The 22,799-nt window shown below is 43.5% G+C and overlaps 1 protein-coding gene across 1 annotated transcript in view; it reads left to right on the plus strand.

The window, feature by feature from the left end:
• PXDN (peroxidasin) overlaps window positions 1–22,799 on the plus strand; it is a 571,721-nt gene that overhangs the window by 286,058 nt on the left and 262,864 nt on the right. The window contains exons 7-8 of the mRNA XM_069606052.1: window positions 16,707–16,876; window positions 17,945–18,062. Of these exons, the coding sequence (XP_069462153.1) occupies window positions 16,707–16,876; window positions 17,945–18,062 (288 nt within the window). The remainder of the gene's footprint in view (window positions 1–16,706; window positions 16,877–17,944; window positions 18,063–22,799) is intronic.

Consider the following 22,799-nt stretch of genomic DNA (forward strand, 5'->3'; position numbering starts at 1 on the left):
TGAAATCAAGACCGAGGGTAGCATTTGTAAGAAAAAGAGATGAGGTGTCCCATTTGGGAAAAGGAAGAGAATGAAGACCACAGGAGATAATAGCTTTGGAAAGAGATAAAGGCCAGAGTTTAATATCGGATGGGAGAGCTACCTGAGGGGTTATTGGAGAACAGGATAGTCAAGATGTTAGAAGAGTAGAGAAGGCATGTAGGCAAAAGAGAGAGGAAGCGAGAGAGGAGATTGGACGTAAGCTATGCACAAGCTGACGGACACCATTGAGAGAGGCAAGGAAATGTTGAAATTCTAGAGAGAGGGCTATGCTTAAACTATCAAATATGAATACTGGGAGACCCGCTACAGAGAGAGAAGACGGGGCAGTCCATCAGGACCACGTTGAATTAGGGCAAAGGGCGGTGTAAGATCAATATGGCACAGGTAAGCCTGGGGACAGAAAGGGTATCCCAGGAATAGAAAACGCTGAGAAGTCTGCATCTCCGTGGAGTGCTGCTGGAGTACTGTGGCTTAAGGAAAATTCATAAAAGACCAGAAAAAGGCACGGAGTGCCGGTGTGATGTCCAGTGGTGAGTCCTGTTAACCATTGGTTGGCCGCCGGGCCCAGAGCTCGTCTCTGTTGGAAAGTCACACTAAATCTGCATAACAACTTTGCACTCCATGTTACAGTGTAGCGTGGCAGATGGAGGAAGGTCATAGCTTGACTTTGAAGAGGGGCCGTGAGAAGCTGCCAGGCCTGGAGTCTGATGGCCCTCTACTCATGGACTGGATTGGAGGTAAAAACATTCTCACCCCACTGATTGCTTTTGCTTTGTCTCCAGCCACAGTACTCGGTCTTCCCCTGTGTGAAAACCAAAATGTACGTCAAGCGCTGTGTGCCTCTCCCCTTGCAGCAACAGGACCTACATCTACCTATGTGTGTCAGTGACTTGGAGTGGGCGGTGGGAGGCCCCGGGGCTAGAGGCCGGGCTTTCACCAATGCAGCCAGGAAGAGCTTTGCGGATCAATTGAATGCGGTTGACACGCTCGCAGGAGCGGTAACCAACTGTATTAACTGTATAACAAAGTGACTGTAAGATCAAGCATACAAGCCTCATCAAATCGCCGACTCCCTCAGCAGGGAACTACGCTGTTGCCACGAGTCAGAGCTCCGACAGGATCAAGTGGACATCATCTTCCCCAGTTTGACCTGTTTGCGACGGCAACAAACTTCAATGCCAGAGATTTGCCAGAAGGTTCTACCAGCCGGGGTACATGGGGTGGGGGGGATGCGTTCTCCTTCCCGTGGGAAGGCCTGTTTCTGTACACGTTCCCCCCCCGTTGACGCTCCTGCTGCAAGTCATCTTTCAACTCAAACAATGCTGGTGCAGGATGATCCTCGTCGCTCTGGCGTGGCTGAGGCATATTTGGTACCACTCCAGTCATGCTACCAGTGGCGCAGATCTACTCACCAGGGAAGGAGGCGCAATCCTGCACCACGACCCAGGATCACTGAACCTGAAGGCTTGGCTCCCACAGCCTTAGAGTTCAGACGGTACGAGCTGCCGGCGGACTGCAGGGAGGTCCTTTCCAAGGCCAGAGCGTTGTCGACTCTTAAGTGCTAAGGGCACAGGTGGAAGCGCTTCGCAGCTTGGTGCCGGCCGCAGAAGAGAAACCCCCCTTAGGGTCACAGCCCTGCAGGTTCTTCTGTACTTGTTGTCTTTGGCCAAGGTGGGGCTGGCGCACGCCTCCATCAAGGTGCATCTGGCGGCTATCTACACCAGGTCTCCGGGACGGACTTCTCTTTGGTCCCACCATCTAGTCGAGAAGTGCCTCCTAAGGACTGTTCAGATCGTTCCTTCAGGGTGTCTGGCGAAGGCAGGAAGCGAGGGAGGTGCCCGGAACTCCCTGTGCTTAGTCTCCTAGGAGACAGGAATGCACTCTTAGGTGATTGGCCGGCTGGCTGTCCGGCAAGGACAGCCACCCTGCTGGGTGTCTGACCGCTAGGCTAGAATGAATGGGAGCAAGCTGCAAAAAAGGCAAGGATTTTTGGCTTGGAAGACAGAGTCGACCACTGGACACAGGAATCCGAAGAAGAACTTTAAGAAGACGCCTGCTGCAACTCCTGGGCCGTTATTTTGTCCGGTGAAGCCCTGCTGCTGTGCTGAAACTCCAAATTTGTATCGACAGAGAAGCTCCAGCAAGGACGACTTTTCCCTTTGAGTTGGTGGGACCAATCGACTCCAAAGTAAGCCACCTGGACATCCTCTCAAAGCTGGTCGGGTATCCACTGCAGTCACTGCTGGAACCGACTAGCCATGTACATCAGTTGGTGTGCGTTGCTTTTAAGCCGGCCAAGAGCTCCAGGAATGATCCTCCGGAATCCCAGGCAGCAGGACTGACCAAGCCCGAGCCCCCTTAACAGAGTGCGGGGCCCCAGATGCAAAAATAGCCCATCTCGACAGACAGGAACCACAGTGTTGGTATTTGCGGTAGACGCGAGGTGCTGAAACACTGAACAGCCGCTTGTTTGAAGTTTGCCGGTTGCAAGCAGTGACCATCTCATTGCAGGCGTCCCCAGAAGTCCTCCCTCTTGTCCGCATGACTGAGGCCCAAGAACAGCGAGATCTGCAGAGCTGCACAGAAACAGAAGTCCTCTGCTGCACTTTTTCTTCAACCTAAAGGCACTGTAAAGTCTAAGATAATTTACCTCTTGTTGTGTAGCCACTTATCCTCGCTGGAGACTTGCTTGGTTGCATTTGTAGAGTTGCTGTCAGCTTCTTAACTTCACAAGCCTAATCAGCTTGTGGCCCCACTTTGATTTTCTTCTATTCTACCAAGACTTTTTAAACATTGGAAAAGACGTTCTACTTACCTGCAAGAAGTGCTTCAGTTCACCTTGACTTTTGCTAACTTAACATTGGCTGGCCTAGGCTCCTTGAATGACTCTTCTCTCTTCTGCTTATGTGTTTTGCCTTCCTTCCAGGAAAAGGTCAACTGACTTTGCATTGGGGGGTTGTATTGAAAGTACTTACCTAGTTAAGATTTACTGTATGAATACTTGTTTTATTCTGAACTCTCTTCTCTTTAACACTACTCCTAAGAATATTCTAAATGCAACAGTGATATATTAATGTCAACAGCAACCTAGCTATTGAAGTCCCCTGCGGGTGTAGGTAGTGCCTGTGTGTCATCCCAAATGGGTATTTGCCGATTTAGATAACTAAGCGTGTGTATTTTGGAAGTATAGTTGTGTGGTGTTTTATATTGCTTCCTTCTGAAGAAGGCTTATTCTAACTGACTGATAAATTAATAATTGTTTTATCAAGAAACCTTGTGTGTACGAGTTTATGTGAATACTTGTCACTGTGAACCTCTGTGAAACCCCCCTACAGCTCACATTGACCCCTCATGAGATAAGCCTGGCTGCTCCACACGCTACCAACCTGTGTAGTGCAGACTTATACCAAAGGTTGGGTTTTGTAAGTGACTTCAATCCAGCAATCCAACTAAGTCAATGCTTAGGATGTGATGCCCAATGGAAGCCCTTATTTATATATTTTTATGTCAAAGTTCTTTAAATCTGGATGATGAACCCTTATATAACGCCCCTCTCTTTGAATCCCCCTGACCTCACTGAGCCAAGAAGTAGGTTTGTTTTGCAAATTAAAAGGTTTATTTGAAAAAATTAAACAATATATGTATCACACTTTTATGAAAGAAATAATATCTAAATAGCACACTTATGAATATGGACGGTAATCAACAAGGGGTAATATTACAAAATTGACAATCTCTTTAATCACTTAGGAGTATGAATATGAAGGATACTGTAGCAGAGAATACCTTAAATGATTCAAGGAAATGCAATGAAGGGAAAGAATGCAACCCAGAAATAAACTTGATATGATTTCAACAAAAGACAATATGATCACTCTTTCCCTTGTGACTACTCACCCACCCACCCCCCTATGCAATATGAAGAGATAGAAATGAGGGCACACAGGTTTCAGGAATACAATCAATAATGCAGCTCAATTCCAGTTCCCCCAGCAAGCTTAGAGAAAGGGTATGATTTTAAAAAAGGCAAAAATACTTTTGAATGCGATTGCAGTGAAAGTGAAAATATGCTTTTAATCCACTAAAGGAGATTCAACACTAGTGAGAATTACTTTAGATTGGTTCAGGTTAACACTAGCAATGATTCATGAATGATTATCAAATTGAAAACGAATTTCAGCATTTGAGAACAAGAAACAGCTATTTTGACAGAAAATGAAATTGAGCCAAATTGCAATTCGCGGCAATGTTTCCGCTATCGCGAATGTAGTTTTGGGTTTGTTGGAAAGCTAAGGATCTTAGCTTTAAAATGACTGTTAAATTTCGCTTCTAGGACGAGCGGTTCAAAAGTTAGAGGTTTTTGTGAAGGTAGATTTTGCAGAAAGAAAGTCAAGATTTCAAAATGACAGATCGCGCTTTAGACATTTGAAATCAACAAGATGGACACAAGATTCTATGATGCAGTTCTGAACTGGTTGAAATGGATGGAAGAGGATTACTTTAAACTACGAGATTGGTTATGGACAGTTCTATACTAGCTACTCACTCCTAGGCTTTGGAATGGAATGGAATGGGCCTCGTCACATATCTGGTCAAGGGTTTGGACTTCACTCTCGCCACCGGACAGTCTCAGGCAATGGGTTCTGCTCACAGCAAGGCCTCTGGTCTGGGTCTAGCGAGTTCTGGATACAGCGCTGCTTTCTGGGTCTGGATTTTGGTTCTAGCACAGGGTTCTTAGCTAGAAGCAAACAGCACGCCCGGCTGTTGAAATGTTTGGTTAGGCCCCGTGGTAGTTTAGGGGTTAGAATCAGGTTTGCAAAAGATTCTGACGCCTGCTGAAAAGGATTCAGCTTTTGGTTTAGGCCTCTCAGCTTCAAGGTTCTAGAGTTTGGGTTCTAGAGTTTGGTTATATCTGTAGTCTGGATCTATCTGGAGTCTGGAGTCTTCCTGCAGAGTGCTTAGCAAGACATTGGTTGAAGAGTGGAAAGAGTGGGTGTCTCTGGTTCTCAGCAGTCCCTATTTATGTGTTTCCAAAGGGGGTGGGGAGGCTGATTCTACAATGCCCAACCCTCTAAGGATTTGACAGGTTAGAGAATTCCCTGTCCCCTGACTGGAGAAAGGATCAGCATGTCAGAATGAGTCCGAGTGATGCTGTGTTTATGGCTTAGCTGAAATCCCTCCCCTCTGCTTTGACATAGAAAATCAATTTTCCTCATAAAACATATTTCCCAGGTACACAAGTTGTTCATAATACATATAAACATCACAGATTAATTAAGGCATGTCTCTGTTCAAGTCCCATGTTCCTACGAGCTTGGGCTCAGAAATGACCACGTATTTGCGCTTTTGGGGAGTTTCCCAATATTGGTTCTGCACCAAATTTGATACATGCATGCAGATCCTCTCTGGGCATATTACTGTTAGTTCTTATGTTCATAGCAACAACACTGCAGCTACAATATTAATAAATTCCGGGGTTTGGTCTCAGAACATCACACAGCGTCCAGCTTAGTCTTAAATTGTGAGTGAATTTTTCATTTTAAGAATCCCAAAGTTTCATATTTTTGTCAGCTTGGTACATTTTGTTATACACAATTTTATAAAACATATATTTGCTGGGCTACCTGAATCCACAATGGTTTGTCTCCGCCCCCAGAGCTGGCTTAACTCAGAGGTCACATCTCCTGTCTCTCCCAGTGCAGTTGTTGACCAGTTAGACCCACATCAGCATATTCCTATTCATCCCAAAGGATCCATTGTCTTGACTGAGAGCAACATGCAAGGGTGCCTTGGCTAGTTCCTGTTCACACCAGTCTGTCAATCTCTTGGCCAAGGGCAGAATGAAGCTTCTTTTGTCCAGGGAAAAGGTGGGGATTCTGTTTGATCCCAGTGTGGGAAACCTTTTAACTCTGCAACCAATGTCCACAAATTGTCGTCTTTTACAATATAACCCACATTTTTAATACATACATTAAACAATTGCTTCCTTCAAGTCATTTCAGAATATAGTTCTAAATTGTCTCCACCCCTTAGGCTTCTGATAGCAAGTATTTCTTTGGCATAGTTTGGGGTTCCATGTTCAACTTTACAAGGAAAATGGTTTAAAACGCCAGATTTTTGGTAGAGGTGAGTAACAGTATTGCACCCATTTTTGACAGCTGTCTTTCCATCAGTATCTTTAAAAGGGGATTTTGCTTGATAGCATATGATTCTTGCTGACATTGTATTGATGTGGATTCTTGCAGTCGAGTAATGTGGAGCACCCAACTAGGTTGGATCTTTTTGGTGGTTCTGTGAGCTGTGATTTTAGCAAATTTGACACCAAATAAAAACATTTTTTAGACTAGCTCTGTTTCCCTTGCAATGACTTTGCTCTGTGTGCAGCCAAAAGATGGTTTTGGCAGTGGTCTCCTGTGTTACAACTGACATAGGCAAAAGTGGATGGTGGCCTGTTTTTCAGGTTTTCACTGCACATGTTCTGGTGATTTTGAGCGAGCAGCATGCTTTCCAGTGGCCATTATGATGTGTCTGCTGCCAGCAATGCCCAGTGATGTTGCAGGGCTTGGATGAGTGGGTTGGTACATCGCACAGTTTCTATTGCCAGAAGCTCAGCATTGTTGTAGTGCACCCAAAGGGTACTGCATACAATCTTGCCCAACAGACAATATGACCCAGAGCTCAGTGATTGGTGTATAGGAGAAAGACAGTTTGTAAGTAAAGGTGAAACTGTTTTTTCTTTTACTGAGGATTCCTGGCCTGATCACAGGGAATATATATGAGCATGTGAATCCATGCCAGACCCATGCTGGAGAACAACAGTTACAGGTAAGTAACTTGTTCCATCCCTTATGAAATCACCCAGCATGGCCTAAAGACTGGACAAGAGGCTATGATCCTGCTAGGAGTCAGGATCCAGACTTTGAGACAGTCCTCAAGGGAGGCAAGTGCTACAAAATGCCAGGGGGTGGTTCTCGTAATCCAAGTATTCGGCTTGCAGGCACCTTTCGGAAATAGCCTGATAGAAAATCTGTGGGGATGATGGAGCCTGATGGAGCCTCTAAATTGTGTGCATCACCCCTTTCATTTTTTTTTTTTTTATTATTATTGACACAGTTGAAAAATTCAACTTTTCAAAAAAAAAGAAAAACGGAAAAGCAAGAAGTGTAAAACACAAGATTAACTACATATTCACATCTATAATAATATCACAATTTTGTTTTAACACATTTAAAACATACTAAAACATACTATTACAATAAATAAAGATAAAATGAGACAATACTTTTTAGTATCGTATACTCAATTCAGGTCAGATTCACAGATATTTTCCTTCAGCTTTAAAGCCTTCATGTAATTTAAAATTGCTATTCTCACCGTAGTTAGCTGAGTGTTGAAAATTCTATCCCAAAACAGTTCAGTAGATAGATATGTATAAGTGCAAAAGTGTTTCCTAAAGTGTTCAATTCTCATATTCAGTAACGCAGGGCACTCCGCGACTAGGTGAAATATAGTTTCAGATACATTGGGAGTTTTGCAAAATCTACAAACATCCTCTTCCTTAGATATAAGGTTCCACTTAGCCAAAATATTTCTTGTATGCCAGCAATTCATTCTGAATCTTAAGAAGGAAAGTCTAGCTTTAGAATTAGGGAACTTCAACAAATAACTCTCAGTTGTTCTGATTTTTTTAACAATTATCCTATGGGTAAATGCATGTTTGGTCTTTTGGCACTGTTCATAAGTATTAATCCAGTCCCATATTATGATCTTCTGTTTCGCTCTGTATGGGTTAGATATCAGCATTTCCTTAGAGACCTCTGTTATTAATAAAAATTGCTCCACTTGCAAACGCCATTTGGCCATTACTTTGTGCTCGCTTTTTTCCATATAAATAGACAGGACATGCAAAAGAGAGTTGTCTTGCTGAGTCATTAGACATTTACGATATAGACTACATAGTTTCCACATATACATGCAGTAAAGAGAAGATAATCCTAGTTCATATCTCAGCAGGCATATCTGTAAAGATTTAGGAACATTCATGATCTTTTTCCAAAATTTGCCTTCCATTTTTGACCATGCCAGTTCATTTCTCCACGATCTAGTTTCGGCACCGTAAAGAATTGTCGGTACTACTTTCTGGCAATAGAACAAGATGATGGGTTTCATGGAGAAAGAACAGTATTTGTATTTAATAATGGAAGCCTGGGAGATTGACGTATTAACTTTATTTTTCAGTTCCTCCCAGTAGGGGAAATCAGCCTTATGTGTATTAACATTTAGCCCTAGATATTTATAAAGCGTCACATTCTCTAATGGTGCAGCCATTAATGACCACGAGAACCGCACTGCACTGGAGGTTCTATTGGGTACATTTTTCAAAGTTTTAGTTTTTGACACATTTATGACCAGATCATTTCGTTTAACATATTCTCCCAATTGTTCAAGTAGCTTCTGTAATCCACAGGATGTTTTGGAGAGTAAGACCAGGTCATCTGCATAAAACATCCAAGGGACAGCACATTTCCCTAGCCGCGGAGCATCCGACACAATCTTTTTAAAATCCTGCACCACATCTGCTATAAAGAAATTAAACAAGGTCGAAGCTAAAAGACATCCCTGTTTTAATCCCTTATGCGTACTGATTGCTTTCGACAGAGAGCCATCCATATTCAAACGAATTTGTACTGAGGTTTGTGAATGAAATTGGGTTATCCAATGAATTAAGTATTCTGGGCATGTATTCTTAGCTAACTTGTTAAATAATAATTTTCTTGAGACAGAGTCGAAAGCAGTTTCAAAGTCAATGAAGGCCATAAAGATCGCTTGATTAAGCTGAAGTTCGTGCTGTTTAATTGCATCTAACACTTTTAGATTTACAGAAGTGCCAAGGCCAGCTATAAACCCCGTCTGAAACGGATCTCTTATTCTCTCCTGCTGTGACCATTTGTTAAAGTCCCTCAAAATCAAGCGGGCAAAATTTTTTCCAGGTGCATCAAGGAGAGCAATTGGTCTGTAATTCTTGGGGTTGAGCCTGTCTCCTTTTTTATAGATGGGTACAATAATAGATTTTTGCCAGGAGGCAGGAATTCTTCTGCTAATAATTACCTGTTCAAAAAATCGCACCCAAAATTAGAGCCCACGCCTCTGGATTTCCTTTTAGCATAATGTTGGAAAGACCATCAGGACCAGGGGCCCTAGATGTACTCAGTTTCTTAATAAACATTTCAATATCTATGGTGTCATATTCTAGGTCGTATTTCCCAGTATAATCCATCTGATACATCCGGGCAGGGATATGCGTTTCGGCATACAGAGAGGTGTAATATTGAACCCAAACCTCTTCAGGGACTAGATTGATTTGTCTTATGGATGGTGTGTCCCCATAGGAGGTTTTAATCAGCCCCCATATTAATGCAGAGTTCTTGGATGCTATGGAATGTAACATAGTATGAGCATCCTGCAAAATCATCTTTGCTTTCCGCTGTTTGATCCAGTTCCTATATCTGTTTTTACATTTGGATATCATAAGAACCTTATTAGTGGCATTTTGCTGAGTAATATATCGTATCTCTCTTCTAAGGGCTGTTTTCCTGGACCTTATTTCCTCATCATATGCATGCGTATGGGATTTCTGAGCATTGACATTACATTGAACAGATTTTTGAAAATTCTGGAGTATGCTCACATAGTCCCCTTGTATATACTGCAAGTCAGGGTTTATGATATCTTTCGGATATGAAATCGCCTGCAGTAATTTGCTAAGATTCGACGCAGTCCTCTTAAAGCGGTTGCCATTGGTAGAGACTCCTAAATTTGGCATATATTTCCTACCAGATTCTAAAATGTTCTTGACTGGACCAGCACCAGGACAGATGGAGCAAGTTATGATCACTTTTAGTTTGGTGCAGCACTTCAAAATAGGTAACTATGGAAAAGAGTTCAGTTGGTATATATATAATCAATGGTTGATGTAGCATTACCTTGTTGCCATGTGGCTTTTGGTGGTACATCACCCTTGACTGAACCATTTATCATATTAAGACCTCTTTCTGTCATCAGTGAAATCCATTTTTCTTTAGTTTCTGGTAATTTTCCCCCCTTCAAGCACACACAATCCATATTCAAGTCACCTGCAATAATTATGAATTTCACCAGAGGATCTCTGTCAATCATATTCAGGCAGTTATTTAAGTCCCTAAAAAAACGGTTGTCAGAGATCTCTAAATGGTTCCAATACAAGTTAATACAGGCAATAATATGGTCTTTGTTGGAAAATCGGACCATCTGGGTGTAGCTGTTAGGTGCGGCCCATGCTTCGATCTTCCAACCATGATCTATTCTTACGGCTGTAAGAAGGCCCGCCTTGGGACGACCTCTCGGAAGTTTAATTGCAGGTTCCAAAATCACCTGATGGTTCTCCCAAGCCGGGGAAGAAGTTAACCAAACCTCTTGAAGCATTACAATGTCATACATACCAAAAATAGATGCTGAAGATGAACTGAGATGTGCATGACCTCTTGTATTCCAAGAGGCCAATTGGACATTCATTCTAGCCCCATTACAAGGCAGCTAGCATTCATTCAGCCTTTTATTCAAAGCAGCAGTCATTACCATTCGTGATTGGTTTCCACCTGTTGTGAAACATTTTATCATTAAAGGGTCAGCTGATTTGCCACTGCATCGTATGGTTCCATTTATACCGTTAGTTGAACTTGAGGGGAATATATTGGCTACATTTACGGGAAAAGTATTGATCACTGCCGATGTAGCCGAAGGATTGTGCAATGCAAACCCTAGATGGAAAATATCATCCCTTGCCTGCCAGATCGTGTGTTTGACTATGTCTGAGGTCATCCATATTTTCACAATTGCTCTATCTTGATCATCTATGAATTCTATCTGAGCCATATCCTCAGATTTAATTCCTTGTAAAATTGGGATAGTGCGCAGAATATTAAGCACAGATGACCGATTTAAATCATACATGCCATACTCCCCACCTCTACATTGTAAGATTAAGCTTACATGAGTTTGATCATTGCATTTATCATGTCTGGTCCTCGGCATCATTTTTGTGGTCTTTTGGTTCTGTGCCGGTATCACGTTCTCATGTGATGTTTTTTTGGACTGGAGAGAAGTTGAACCCTGCTCTAACAGATTCTGCCTACCTGTCTGATTAAAACCAGTTTCAAAGGATTTATTCATTGTGGCCCTTGGAAGGTCAGAGGGGCGGGAGAAGAATATTCCCATCGACTTCATGATCTCTTCGCGTCTCTCATCTAAGGTTAGAAAAGAGTATTTCGGTAACTGGTTGTCAGGAAAACTCATCTGCTCCTTCATCAAAGGTTGCTGCCCTATAGTGATAGGATTTGAAGAATCCTCTCTCAGATCCTGTTTAGTAATTTCGGACACTAGATTATCAAGAGGCTCATGTATTGGAACAGTATTATTAGAATTACAAAAGCTTGCCGCTGTTAGTTTAATGGGGGGTTGGGTAGCTTTGTTCCTCTTAATGGCAGTATACTTCCGAACAATAGCTGCACTTTTCTCTTGACAACTTTTATCAGGTAAAGAAATATTCTTAATAAACTGTTGAGAATTATTATTCTTTTGCGTCTTTGAAATCTGTTGATTCTTTGTTTTTTTTTAGAACAAATTGGGGATTATTTATATGTTTTTTCCCTTTTTTGGTAACGCTGAATATATTGTAGGTCTCTGTGCCTATAGCGGGACAGAAAGCAGGTTTATCAGTTTGAGCACCTGTCATCTTCCCTGTTAACTTTATTTCCTCATCTTTCCCCACTCTGAGGTCAATTGTCTCAATTACACTCATGTCCTGACCCACACAATTAGAGCTTGCTTTCTTAATTTTCTTTTCACTCAAGTTGCTCATACTATCTTCTTGGAGCAAACGCACTTGTTCGGTCATTCTTAATACTTCTTCCGCTACACATACTGACGTACTAACAGATCTAGAAATAGTGTTTGTATTTTCATTAATAGGACAGGCAACAGGCAAGCTGACCGCATTTTTGCTTTCTAGCAGCTCTTTTAGTAGAAAATTTTGATCTAATAGTCTCGCATCTAAGGTTTCATATAGCTTAGCCAAAGTGAACAGAGCCGTATTCATCGCTTGCAATGCGATTTCGCTGGATGAGGAAAGAGGTTTTTTTTGTAGGTTTGGAGATACTGCCTTAGAGGAGATAGCACGCCGAGGGGAGTGTTGCGTAAAGGAAATTGATAAAATAGAGGATTCTTGGGAACATTCTGGAAACATCACGGGGGATTGAGATAAATGATCAACATCATCTTCAGCACATGGTTGAATTATGGCGTCAAAAGAGGATGAATCAACTGTCGCTATAAGCGCATCATCAGACTCTACCATTACTTCTGGAGGATAGCTTTCAGGGGATTTGACATCCATAGGAAGGGTGTCGATAGGATGTACAAGAATATCCGCTGAGGACTTTTTGTTGACTGACAACGCAAAAATCCCCAGTAGATTCTCTTCTGAAAAGGCAGCCAAAAGGGAGTCAGAGGGAGTACAAAGATCTATAGCTCCAGCATTTGCATTAATTTTTTCGTCACTTGTGAGACCTTCAGGTACACTCTTATTACTGATCTCACATTCGGATCCCTTTTCATTCATTCCTTCGTCACTTGCTAAAGCTTCAGATATGCCCTTGTTGCTATTTTCACAATTGGATCCCTTTTCATTCATTCTTTCGTTACTTGCTAAAGCTTCAGATACATCCTTGTTGCTATTTTCACAATCAGTACCCTCTATACATATGGCCGGGGAGGAGATAGGTATACACAAATCTACCACAGCAACCTTCTCACTTAGCTTTTCACTGCAGGCATGGACTCCAGAGCTATCCGCACAAAACTTTCTGATGTCGCTAGTGTGGGATAAGGAGCGACCCCGCACAATTATGCGGGGATAGGAGCCATTCACAATACGTTTTGGGGTAGTTTGAAAATCATAAGGTTTGTCCACAAGGGACTCAAAATTAGGCATGTTAGATTTTAGCGTGTACACTTTAGCCATTGACTTAGTCTAAGTGAGGGTCGATCAGTTAGTACTTCAAGACAAGCACCACAGTATGCGCCCCACACACACGGCTCTGTTCAAAGGGGCCAATTCCTGAAATACAAACAGGACAGGCTACGATGCTCACTGCTCACCGCCCACAGACAACAGCCAACAGTACTTCCTCGTACTTCACGAGTGCGCGCGCGGGTGCGCAGGGCACTCAGTATTTGTAGGTACAAAGGGGTGGAGTTAGGGGAGGGTCCTGAGATTTTAGGCAAATCCCACGGGAGCTGTAAGGGGAGAAAGGCACAAAGGGGGAGATGACACAGTCAGGATATAGTTAATCCAACACCACCCCCCTGCCCTAAGTTAATAAAGTTACTTTGAAGTCCAGGTCAGGCAACTTCCGTGTTGCAGCAAAAGACTTCCTCCTGCCGAAAAAGCTTCGTATTTTCAGATGTAGAAACTTGCCACGAAGCACACAGCAGACAGGGAATGGTGTGCAAACAGCCAACAGTACTTCCTCGTACTTCACGAGTGCGCGCGCGGGTGCGCAGGGCACTCAGTATTTGTAGGTACAAAGGGGTGGAGTTAGGGGAGGGTCCTGAGATTTTAGGCAAATCCCACGGGAGTTTGAAGTCCAGGTCAGGCAACTTCCGTGTTGCAGCAAAAGACTTCCTCCTGCCGAAAAAGCTTCGGATTTTCAGATGTAGAAACTTGCCACGAAGCACACAGCAGACAGGGAATGGTGTGCAAACAGCCAACAGTACTTCCTCGTACTTCACCCCTTTCATCTAGTTTGTGTTGAGGAAGAATAGCTTCTTGTTCCTGCCAAAGAGGCAACATGCTTCTTCACTTTTGACATCTAGCTAGGTCTTGGCTTCAATGCGCTCCTTTAAAAGTCAATCTGTCTGGTATTATATCTTACAGGCACAGCACCATTCAGCATTCCTTTTCTTTGTAGCAGCAGGGTTGTCTGTTTGGTGAGAAAACAATCTCCCTGCCCCTAGTCATTGCATATGTCTGTATCCTAGCTAATGGATCCCCTGTTTAAGCTTTTTCTTAGGCTAGATTTGCAGCGTCTCCTATGGAAAATTACTTTTGTGATGACCATTCTATTTACAATGATAAATAAGTGAAATACGGGTGTTGTTCCCAGAAGCTTTGTCTGTTGTATTTCTCAGAGAGGTGGGTTCCCTTAGAATGCACTGTTGTATCTACTTAGCTATTTCTTGAAGGTATGGCTGAATGCTGTGTGTGAGTGATGTTAGAGTGAATGATGACATGAGTGGAATGTGTGTGTGTGTGTGTGAATGTCAGAATGCTTTACCCTAGGCGTTACACTGCAGTCAGGTGGGAAGATGAGCCTGAGTGGTGGGCACTGGTTGGTCTGTATGTACTTGTCTTACAGATGTAACTGGAAAAGGTTTTCGACCCATGATTGTAAAGTGCTCTGTTGCTTCCTGAAGCTAGTTCTGCACTCAATAAATAGCATGTTAATAAGAGGATTTATGGTAGACTTGCCTGAGGATCCAAGCATCAATGATCTAATACACACCCATTTTAGTTCAATGTGAACCTAGATTTTCATATAAATTTCATGATTTCATTGATTCCAAACACCTCAACAGATCAGTCGCTAAAAGCTCTTCATATTCAGAGGGCTGTGATATTCAACCTAAAATCATTTAGAAAGTCCAATAGGCTAATTGGGAAATGATGATCTATCAACATGGCCCTCCCAGCTTTGAAATAATATCTCGCAAGATACCGGCCATCAGAAGGCAGGGAGATCTCTTCTGGGCAGGTGAAAATCACATTCTACAATAGGTAAAGCTCCATGGGCGCTGTCGAATTTCTGGCAATCTGATATGGCCCAATTAGGAAGCTACGGCCTTGTGGGGCTGGCCTATTTTTCTGTGCTTATTTTTCTGTGCTTCTGTAAAAATGACAAATCCTGAATTTAGAACCTAGTGTGATGGGAACCTAACGACCAGCATTCTTAACTAAAATATATTGATGAATCATTAGGTTTCCTAGTGGCAGTGACTGCACTTTATTTGCAAGCACTGTTCTTGGTCTTGGGATGATATAACCATAATTTCTACTGCCTGTATGTAATGTAATTCCGAAATATATAGTTAGAGCATGCAACCATTTGATAGACGGCTTGAATGGTAGTGGGTGGACACATTTGCCAGGGTGGGGGGGGGGGCTTGAAATTGGTTACTGTCCCTGACTGAGTTTGGAATGTAATTGAGCTGGTGTGCAGCCACTCTCTGGTATTCTCAAACTTAAAGTGCAAGAAAGATGCGGCCGGATTCACTGGATTCTTGTGGCTGGGGATGTCTGCTGCTGCAAGAACCCTAATGTACTGCCAGTGCAGGGAAGGACTGTGCCTGCATGAAACTATTTACACAATTGGGGATTGATGGTCACCCCCTTCAGTTACTCACAATGTGGGATAACAGGACTGACTAGGAAGCCTATTGTGCACTGAGAGAGCCCAGAATTCCAGCTAAAGGGGATCCCCAGGCCATGCCAGCTAGGCACTAGGAGACTTGCACGAGTCAGTCCATGCCAGTCCCTACTGACCAACAGCTGCAACGCTGCCATACATTGGAGAACCATGGGTGACGCAGTCTCTGGGCCTGCCCTTCTGGTGAAGTTTCTGCTCCAAACAAGAGACTTGGTACAGGTTTTCATTGTTCATGTTTTGGCAGTTAGTTTTGTGATTAACATTGCTCCCCCACAGGAGCCCGTTTTAATTCCAATCCCATTGATTTAACTGGAATAGTGAAGGTGATTGTGTTTCCTTCAAACTTGTTATGGTAGTTGGATAATACGATTGAATGTTTTTGTATCTTGGTTTGGTCAGCAGTGTGGTTTGTGGTTTCATTGTGATCTTGTGAACTAGTTGCACCCCTCACATCTTCTTTAAGTATGCTTTGCCCTTCCCTCATGCTATCAAAGGGGCAACAAGGGGAACCATTAGGGTATTTTGGTTTGCTTCTCCCCAACAAGGTGTAATTCCGTGCAGGTATCTTTATTCCAATACCACAATACCCTCCAACCTTCTTCCTTTCGGATTATGTAGCCAATGTTGGCATCTGTCTTGCTTCACTGCAAAAAACCCATCTTGCATTGAAGTGTGTTGGCCCTCATAGGCGACTCTAATGTCATTAGCGATCATGTGTGTGTACTCATGATTAGATACTTTCACTACCTGTATCATTTTCTCGTTTGTTTCAGTAAATAAAATGGGGGTCCAACTGTGCACAATTTTTTTTTCCTTCTATTTTTCGAATCTTTAGATACCTTTTAAATTCTAGGTGAATGGGTCTGAAGATTTGAATTGGCTTTGTTTTGAGGAGACGAAACTCCTATTGTAATGCTTTCGGTGATTCCGCTTGGGCTCAGTGATTCCCATGCAATTTATTATAATGCAGATACCAGGGAGAACTAGGTTACAAGTAAATATCTTTGTTTTTCTCTGCCACAAATTTGAGTTAATTGATTTAGAAGACATTAATGTAAAAGTGAGTGAGATCAATGAAATCTGGATTGTGTTTTTTTTGTCTCTTCGCTGTGTTTACACTTGCTGCTGTCTTTATCTGCATAGGCGTTTGGATTCGAATGCTCTGCATTGCGATTGCGAGATACTGTGGTTGTCCGATTTATTGAAGGCCTATGCAGAATCTGGTAATGCCCAAGCAGCCGCAACTTGTGAATATCCGCGGCGACTTCAAGGGAGATCGGTTTCCACAATAACGCCGGAAGAGCTCAATTGCGGTGAGTCTTGACCTCTATGGTAGAAAGTTTCGATGCATGTGTCATTACTGTGTTCCTTTTTCAACTCTAGGATTACATAGTAAAACGTTTAAAATTGAGTGTCTGCCTTTTTAATTTATTCGAAATGAAGAAGACAAGCTGTTCTTTCACACAATATATCCCACACTGTTAGTTCAGGACCTACACAAAAACTATCCTACATTAATAAAAATGTTAATTCATTGTTGATTTGGAGACCGAAGGTAACATTTTGATAACAGTACGACAGAGCGGCCATCTTCTAATGTGCAAGAAGTGTGAGCCTTTTTTAGCATCAGCTGTTATTACATTTTAGATAAAAAAAAGAAAAGCATTCATTTTAAGTCGGGTCCCTTTACATCGCCTAACAATATGTTGTGCCCTAATGTGTACCAATATACATAGATCTCATGTGTGTACATAAGCATATATTCCATCCAAGTTGCACGAACCAATGCTGCAGCAAAACAAAAGACTGACAACTGCTGTGACTGCTCAAACGATCAGTAATCTCAGTGCTCTGGAGTGAGGGTTTACATTTTCCACTCCCCATCTCTCACCTCCCTTTACTCTGAGTGCACTCCATTCACGAGCTGGCCGCCACTCCTTCTCGGCCTATCATGGTTGGCTCTCTGCTCAGGCCTGGTCAGCCTGATCCGTTATTGTGTATTTAGCGCCATCAAATGCGTTAATGGTGTCAACATGCACCTTCATTCATTTATTTTATCCTCACGAATTCTAATGTTTTTTTCTGGTGGGAGCAGTAACTCATGTTTTAAAAACATGAAATTCCTTCCCTTTTCCCCTAAATGGCTGGGACACCTCCTCCACCACTCATCCAATTGGGAGACACTCTTGTTCGAACGCATTCGAAGGTTTCACTGAAAATAATTCTTCCTTGCTGCATCTTTGCGTTTTCTATTATACCTCATTGCATTGAATTGATGTTTTTTAATTACAGTTTATTTAATCGTAATATGCATATGACTTGCCAGTCACTGTGAAACGAGAATATTTTCTCCTGGTATGTTTTTTTCATTGTGGTTATAGAAAGGCCCAGGATTACATCAGAGCCTCAAGATGTGGATGTGACCTTTGGGAATACAGTGTACTTCACTTGCAGAGCAGAAGGCAACCCCAAACCCGAAATTATATGGCTTCGGAACAAGTTAGTTTCCTAACCCAATTCGTCCAGATCTATTGTTTGTGCGACTGCATTTGCGTGACTTAACTAAAAGCCATACCATTTATAATAATGTTCTTTATAAAAGTCACTGTTATTGATACGTATTCTCCACATTACTGTAAAGCCTGACGGGCCAAACAGATGAATTCTATGAATCGGATATAAAGGATCTATTTCTGCAGCATGGGGTTTGTTTTTGAATTTTGCTATTAACAGCTGCATTCCTCTAAATATAATTGACATGTTTCTTCCCAGAATGCTCCTACAATTGACACCCTCCTCCTATTGTTTTTTCTGTCCATTCATTGGTTTTGGTTACGGAGAAGGAGCAGAAAAAGTAAATGGCATCTAACCATCCTTGACGCGGGCAAACATTGAATGTTGTGTCTGGTGAGACTGTTCATAAGAGAATGTGTAATATCTTTAATTTCATCTCTTGCTTGTATTTATAATTTTGACTCCATTGACAAAACCATTGTTTTAGTGTTCCCCCTCTTGCTATCAGTGTTTCCTGTGGATAGGGAAAACGCTGTATTCCACAGGATTTTGAGGAAAACAAGTGCCTGGCTGGTATTTAAGCCAAAAACCCTAAAAGCAAGGTAGGGGTAGCACTGAGTCGCCTATGCTCTGGAGGCTGGCATGTTTGAAGCCCCGCACAGTGGGGATGCAGAAATCAAAGGCGCGGTAGCTGCAGTGGTGACAGGACCAACTAGCTGCTCACAGTAGTGTCTGTTTCGGTTCTCAAGCCAGGTGCTGGCTTTAAAGGCCATTTGTTGAAGGGCGCCAGTCCCATTGTGACATAAATTGGTTGATTTTGTGGAGACAACGAGCCATTGATGCACCAACATAACCCATTTGAACAAACATGACTGATAAAGAGTACTTGGGTGGGTTTAGCTGGAGTAAAACACACCTACATGATATTCTATGCATTTCATATAAATTGTTACCAAGACTCATTTGGAACAGTAGGGTTAATATAATTTGCACTTTCATAGTGCCTAGATCTAGTAGGACCATAGCAATTTCATTTGTTCGCTGCGTTGCAAACATAAAATTGGCACTTAAAATGCAGGCCCTGCAGCGTTCATTTGTTTTTTTGGGAATATCCAAGTCCACAGCTCAACTGAAAGCATCCTACAGGAATGACAATATCCTTTCACAGGCGTAGCAGACCTTAGCAACATTGAAAGGAAAAAGCCATCCTGTTCGTTCATAAGTGCAATTTAGAAAGAATTGGGTAATGGACAAAAAGGTTTCCGCTCACTGTTTCACATGACAATTTGGCCATGATGATAAGGTATGATAGGTGATTGCAAAGTAAAATAGTGTATGTTTTGAACAAATGATAAGGGATTGGAAAAGACGTTTTCAAGTCTCCAGGTCAAAATGCACATGACGGTAACCTAAGATGGCAGTCTAAAAAGTATACATATCACAGAAGAGTTGCTGAGATAAAAAAAAGAAAAGGACACTGGAATTTCAGACGCTGGGCAGGCGGACGCAAGGTTCCATTCGAGAGCTGGTGGGTGTGCTTAGGATGATGTGATTGCAGATTAAAGCAGCAAAAAGTCCCAGAGGGGCATTCCTGGCTCAGCTACCTATTAGGTATGTCATGTTGAGCAAAATCAGAACCATTTTTAATTTCTCTTTTTTTCAAAAACTTGAAAGGCAAAGCATAATATTTGTTTTTTTCCTAAGTCTAAATCAGAGAGCCCATTTTAATTGACGCAATAATTAACTGTAGATTTAGCCGTTGGAGAAATAGCGTAGTTCTTCACAGCTTGCCTAAAGATTTAGTCATTTTAATATAACATGACCTAGGAAGGGGTAATCTGAATTGAGTATGGCACGCACTTGTTTTTTTTTTTTTTAAACTTTTAATTTTGTCAGCAGAGGCAGATAACATACACGCACATCAGAGCGGCAATAGATGACAAAGTGATTAAACAACAAGGTACAGTAATACATATGAACAGTGGGAAATTGCAGCGTGGGATATGCAGCCACTCGGAGCATACGGTGCAGTGGCATATAGCAAAGATGATTACGGTGAGTCGTCTGTAGAGGGGGGGGTTACCCCGCCCATTGCAAAACTGTTAAAGGCAGTCCAGATGTTTTTAGGCCGAGACCGGGCCGGGGGGGCACTGAGATATTCCTCCTCACAGTTCCGAGACCATGTCAATATATTCAACCATTTCTGGAAGGTAGGAGGGGCAGAGCACTTCCAGTTCTGCAGAATGCACTTTTTAGCAATTATACAGCACACATTTAGGAACTTAGCCTCTCCTCTGGCTCCCTCAGCCTCCCATACCCCAAACAGTACCCCCAGCGTGTCAGGCTCTATAACAGTGTCACAAATTTCCGACAGGGTTTTCAGGATCTCCTCCCAAAATGCAGCTAGCCTCGGGCAGACCCAGAACATATGCAAATGGCCCGCATCCTCTGCACCGCAGCGAGGACAGAGCCTTGGGTCAGAAAGGCCAAATCTGGAGATCCTACGCAGCGTATAGTATAGCCTGTTTAATAATTTATAATGGATGGTGCGATATCGAAAGTTCAGGGAGACTTTCTTAGTATGGGAGCACATTTTCTCCCATAGTTGGTCTGTGAGTTCTACCTCGAATTCAGACGCCCAGTCATCCCGAGCCCTGGAGGGCTGTAATGGGGCAGCAGTGAGGAGGAGTTTATATAGCGAGGACACCACCCCGCGGGCCCCACCCGAGTTGGGAATATAGGAAATCCCAGGGGAATCAGGAGGTTCATTAGGGAATTCGGGCCATGCGCCACGGAAGGCAGCGCGGAGTCTGTAGTATTGTAGTAATTCCATTGGTGATCCAGAATGGCCGGGTTTCAATGTCTGCGGTGTTATGAACAGCCCATCCGGGTAGAAGTCTGTTAAAGCTAGGTATCCCAGGGCCTGCCAGTGTCGTGCCAGGGCTGTGTCGTTTGTGGGTTCCAACCCTGGGAACCGCCATGCGGGAAACCATTTATAGTATGGGTGTTCCTCGGCACCTGCGGCAAGTATCCGCCCCCAGGCCAGCAAGGTGGTTCGGACCGGGTCTATGGTGGAGTCTGGTTCATATCGTCGGTATAAGATTAAAGACATTATATTGGTGCCAGAAGCAGCTAGAGTTTCCAGCTTGACATGGGGGTGAGGGGGGGGACCAGGGTACCAGTAGGAGGCAAACTGTGCCTGCGCTGCGATCCGGTACTGTGTCAGATCTGGGGCAGTGACCCCACCTTTGTCGTAGGGAAGAGTCATGGCCAGCCATTTTTTACGCACAGCTCCCGAGTGCCATAGAAACTGAGCACACAGTTTGTGTAGATCTGCAAAGTACTTCCTGCCGGGCCATATAGGGACATTTGGGAATACATACAGCAGTTTGCGGAGCAGTATCATTTTCACCAGGGATAGCCTCCCCGCCAGTGATAAGGGAAGAGAGCGCCAGCGCGCTATCTTGACTTCCGCCTGTTCGGCTGCAGCCCGGTAGTTGTTAGCTAGGAGTGCGTCTTTGGTCAGGGACACCTGAATTCCCAGATATTTAATCCCGTCGGGGGACCAGCGTAGTGGATACTCCGTGGCGGGTTGGACTGTGGAGCTCGTGAGGGGGAAGAGTTCGGACTTAGAATAATTGATAGTGAAGCCAGAGTATGTACCAATACGGGGGATGTCACGCAGGATTGGGTCAAGGTGGGCGTTTGGGTCTCTAACGAACAGCAGGACATCGTTTGCGTAGAGCGAGATAATTTCGGGGGTATCCTGGAGACATATCCCTTTTTGTGCGTGGCGTTCCCTAATAAAGTCCGCCATGGGCTCGATGGCCAGGGCGAATAGGATCGGGGAGAATGGGCATCCCTGACGGGTGCCCCTGAAAAGAGGGAACAAGACAGACGTTTGGGAGTTGACGCGGACCCTGGCAACCGGGGAGGTGTATAACAACTTGATGTATGCAATCATCCGGGGCCCAACACCCATGGTCTCAAGGACGAGCCACATATACTTCCAGGACACCATGTTGAAGGCCTACTGGGCATCCAGGGTGACCGCGACCACGCTCACATCCTGATTGATTCGTGACATAACGTTAAGGAGCCTTCTTATATTATGAGACGTGGACCTCCCGGGTACAAACCCTGACTGATCATCGTGCACCATATGTGACATAACGGGTAGAAAGTGGTTAGCGATCACCCTAGCAAAGTTTTATCGTATCCACGTTAATCAATGAGAGGGGTCGGTATGATCCGCAGTCGTAGCTAGGCTTACCAGGCTTGAGCAGGACCGTGATAACGGCCTCTCGTAATGTCGGGGGGAGGGATCCTAATTGGAGTGACTCATTTCATACCCCAAGCAGTTCGGGGGCCAATATTGCTACATGTTCCTGATAAAATTCAGCCGTTAGCCCGTCAGGGCCAGGTCCCTTACCCTTGGGGAGACCAGATATGGCCTCCACTATCTCGTCCAATGAAATAGGGGAATCCAATAGGTCTCTCGTTGCGGGGGAGACGATAGTGGTGGGAATCTGCTCCAGTAGCTCCCGCATTTGAGAGTCACTATGTTCGGGGGTTTAGGAATATAGTTCCGAAGAGAAGCCTGTGAAGACTTCAAGGATATGTTGGTCAGACCACTGCATCATCCCCTGATAGTCCCTTAACGCAAGTGATCTGGGATTGGCCCCATTCACCCCTTGCCAAGGCGGCCAGCGTTTTGCTGGG

This window comes from Ambystoma mexicanum, chromosome 4p (assembly GCF_040938575.1).
Source record: "Ambystoma mexicanum isolate Mex_15411 chromosome 4p, UKY_AmexF1_1, whole genome shotgun sequence".
In the NCBI taxonomy this organism is placed as follows: domain Eukaryota; kingdom Metazoa; phylum Chordata; class Amphibia; order Caudata; family Ambystomatidae; genus Ambystoma; species Ambystoma mexicanum.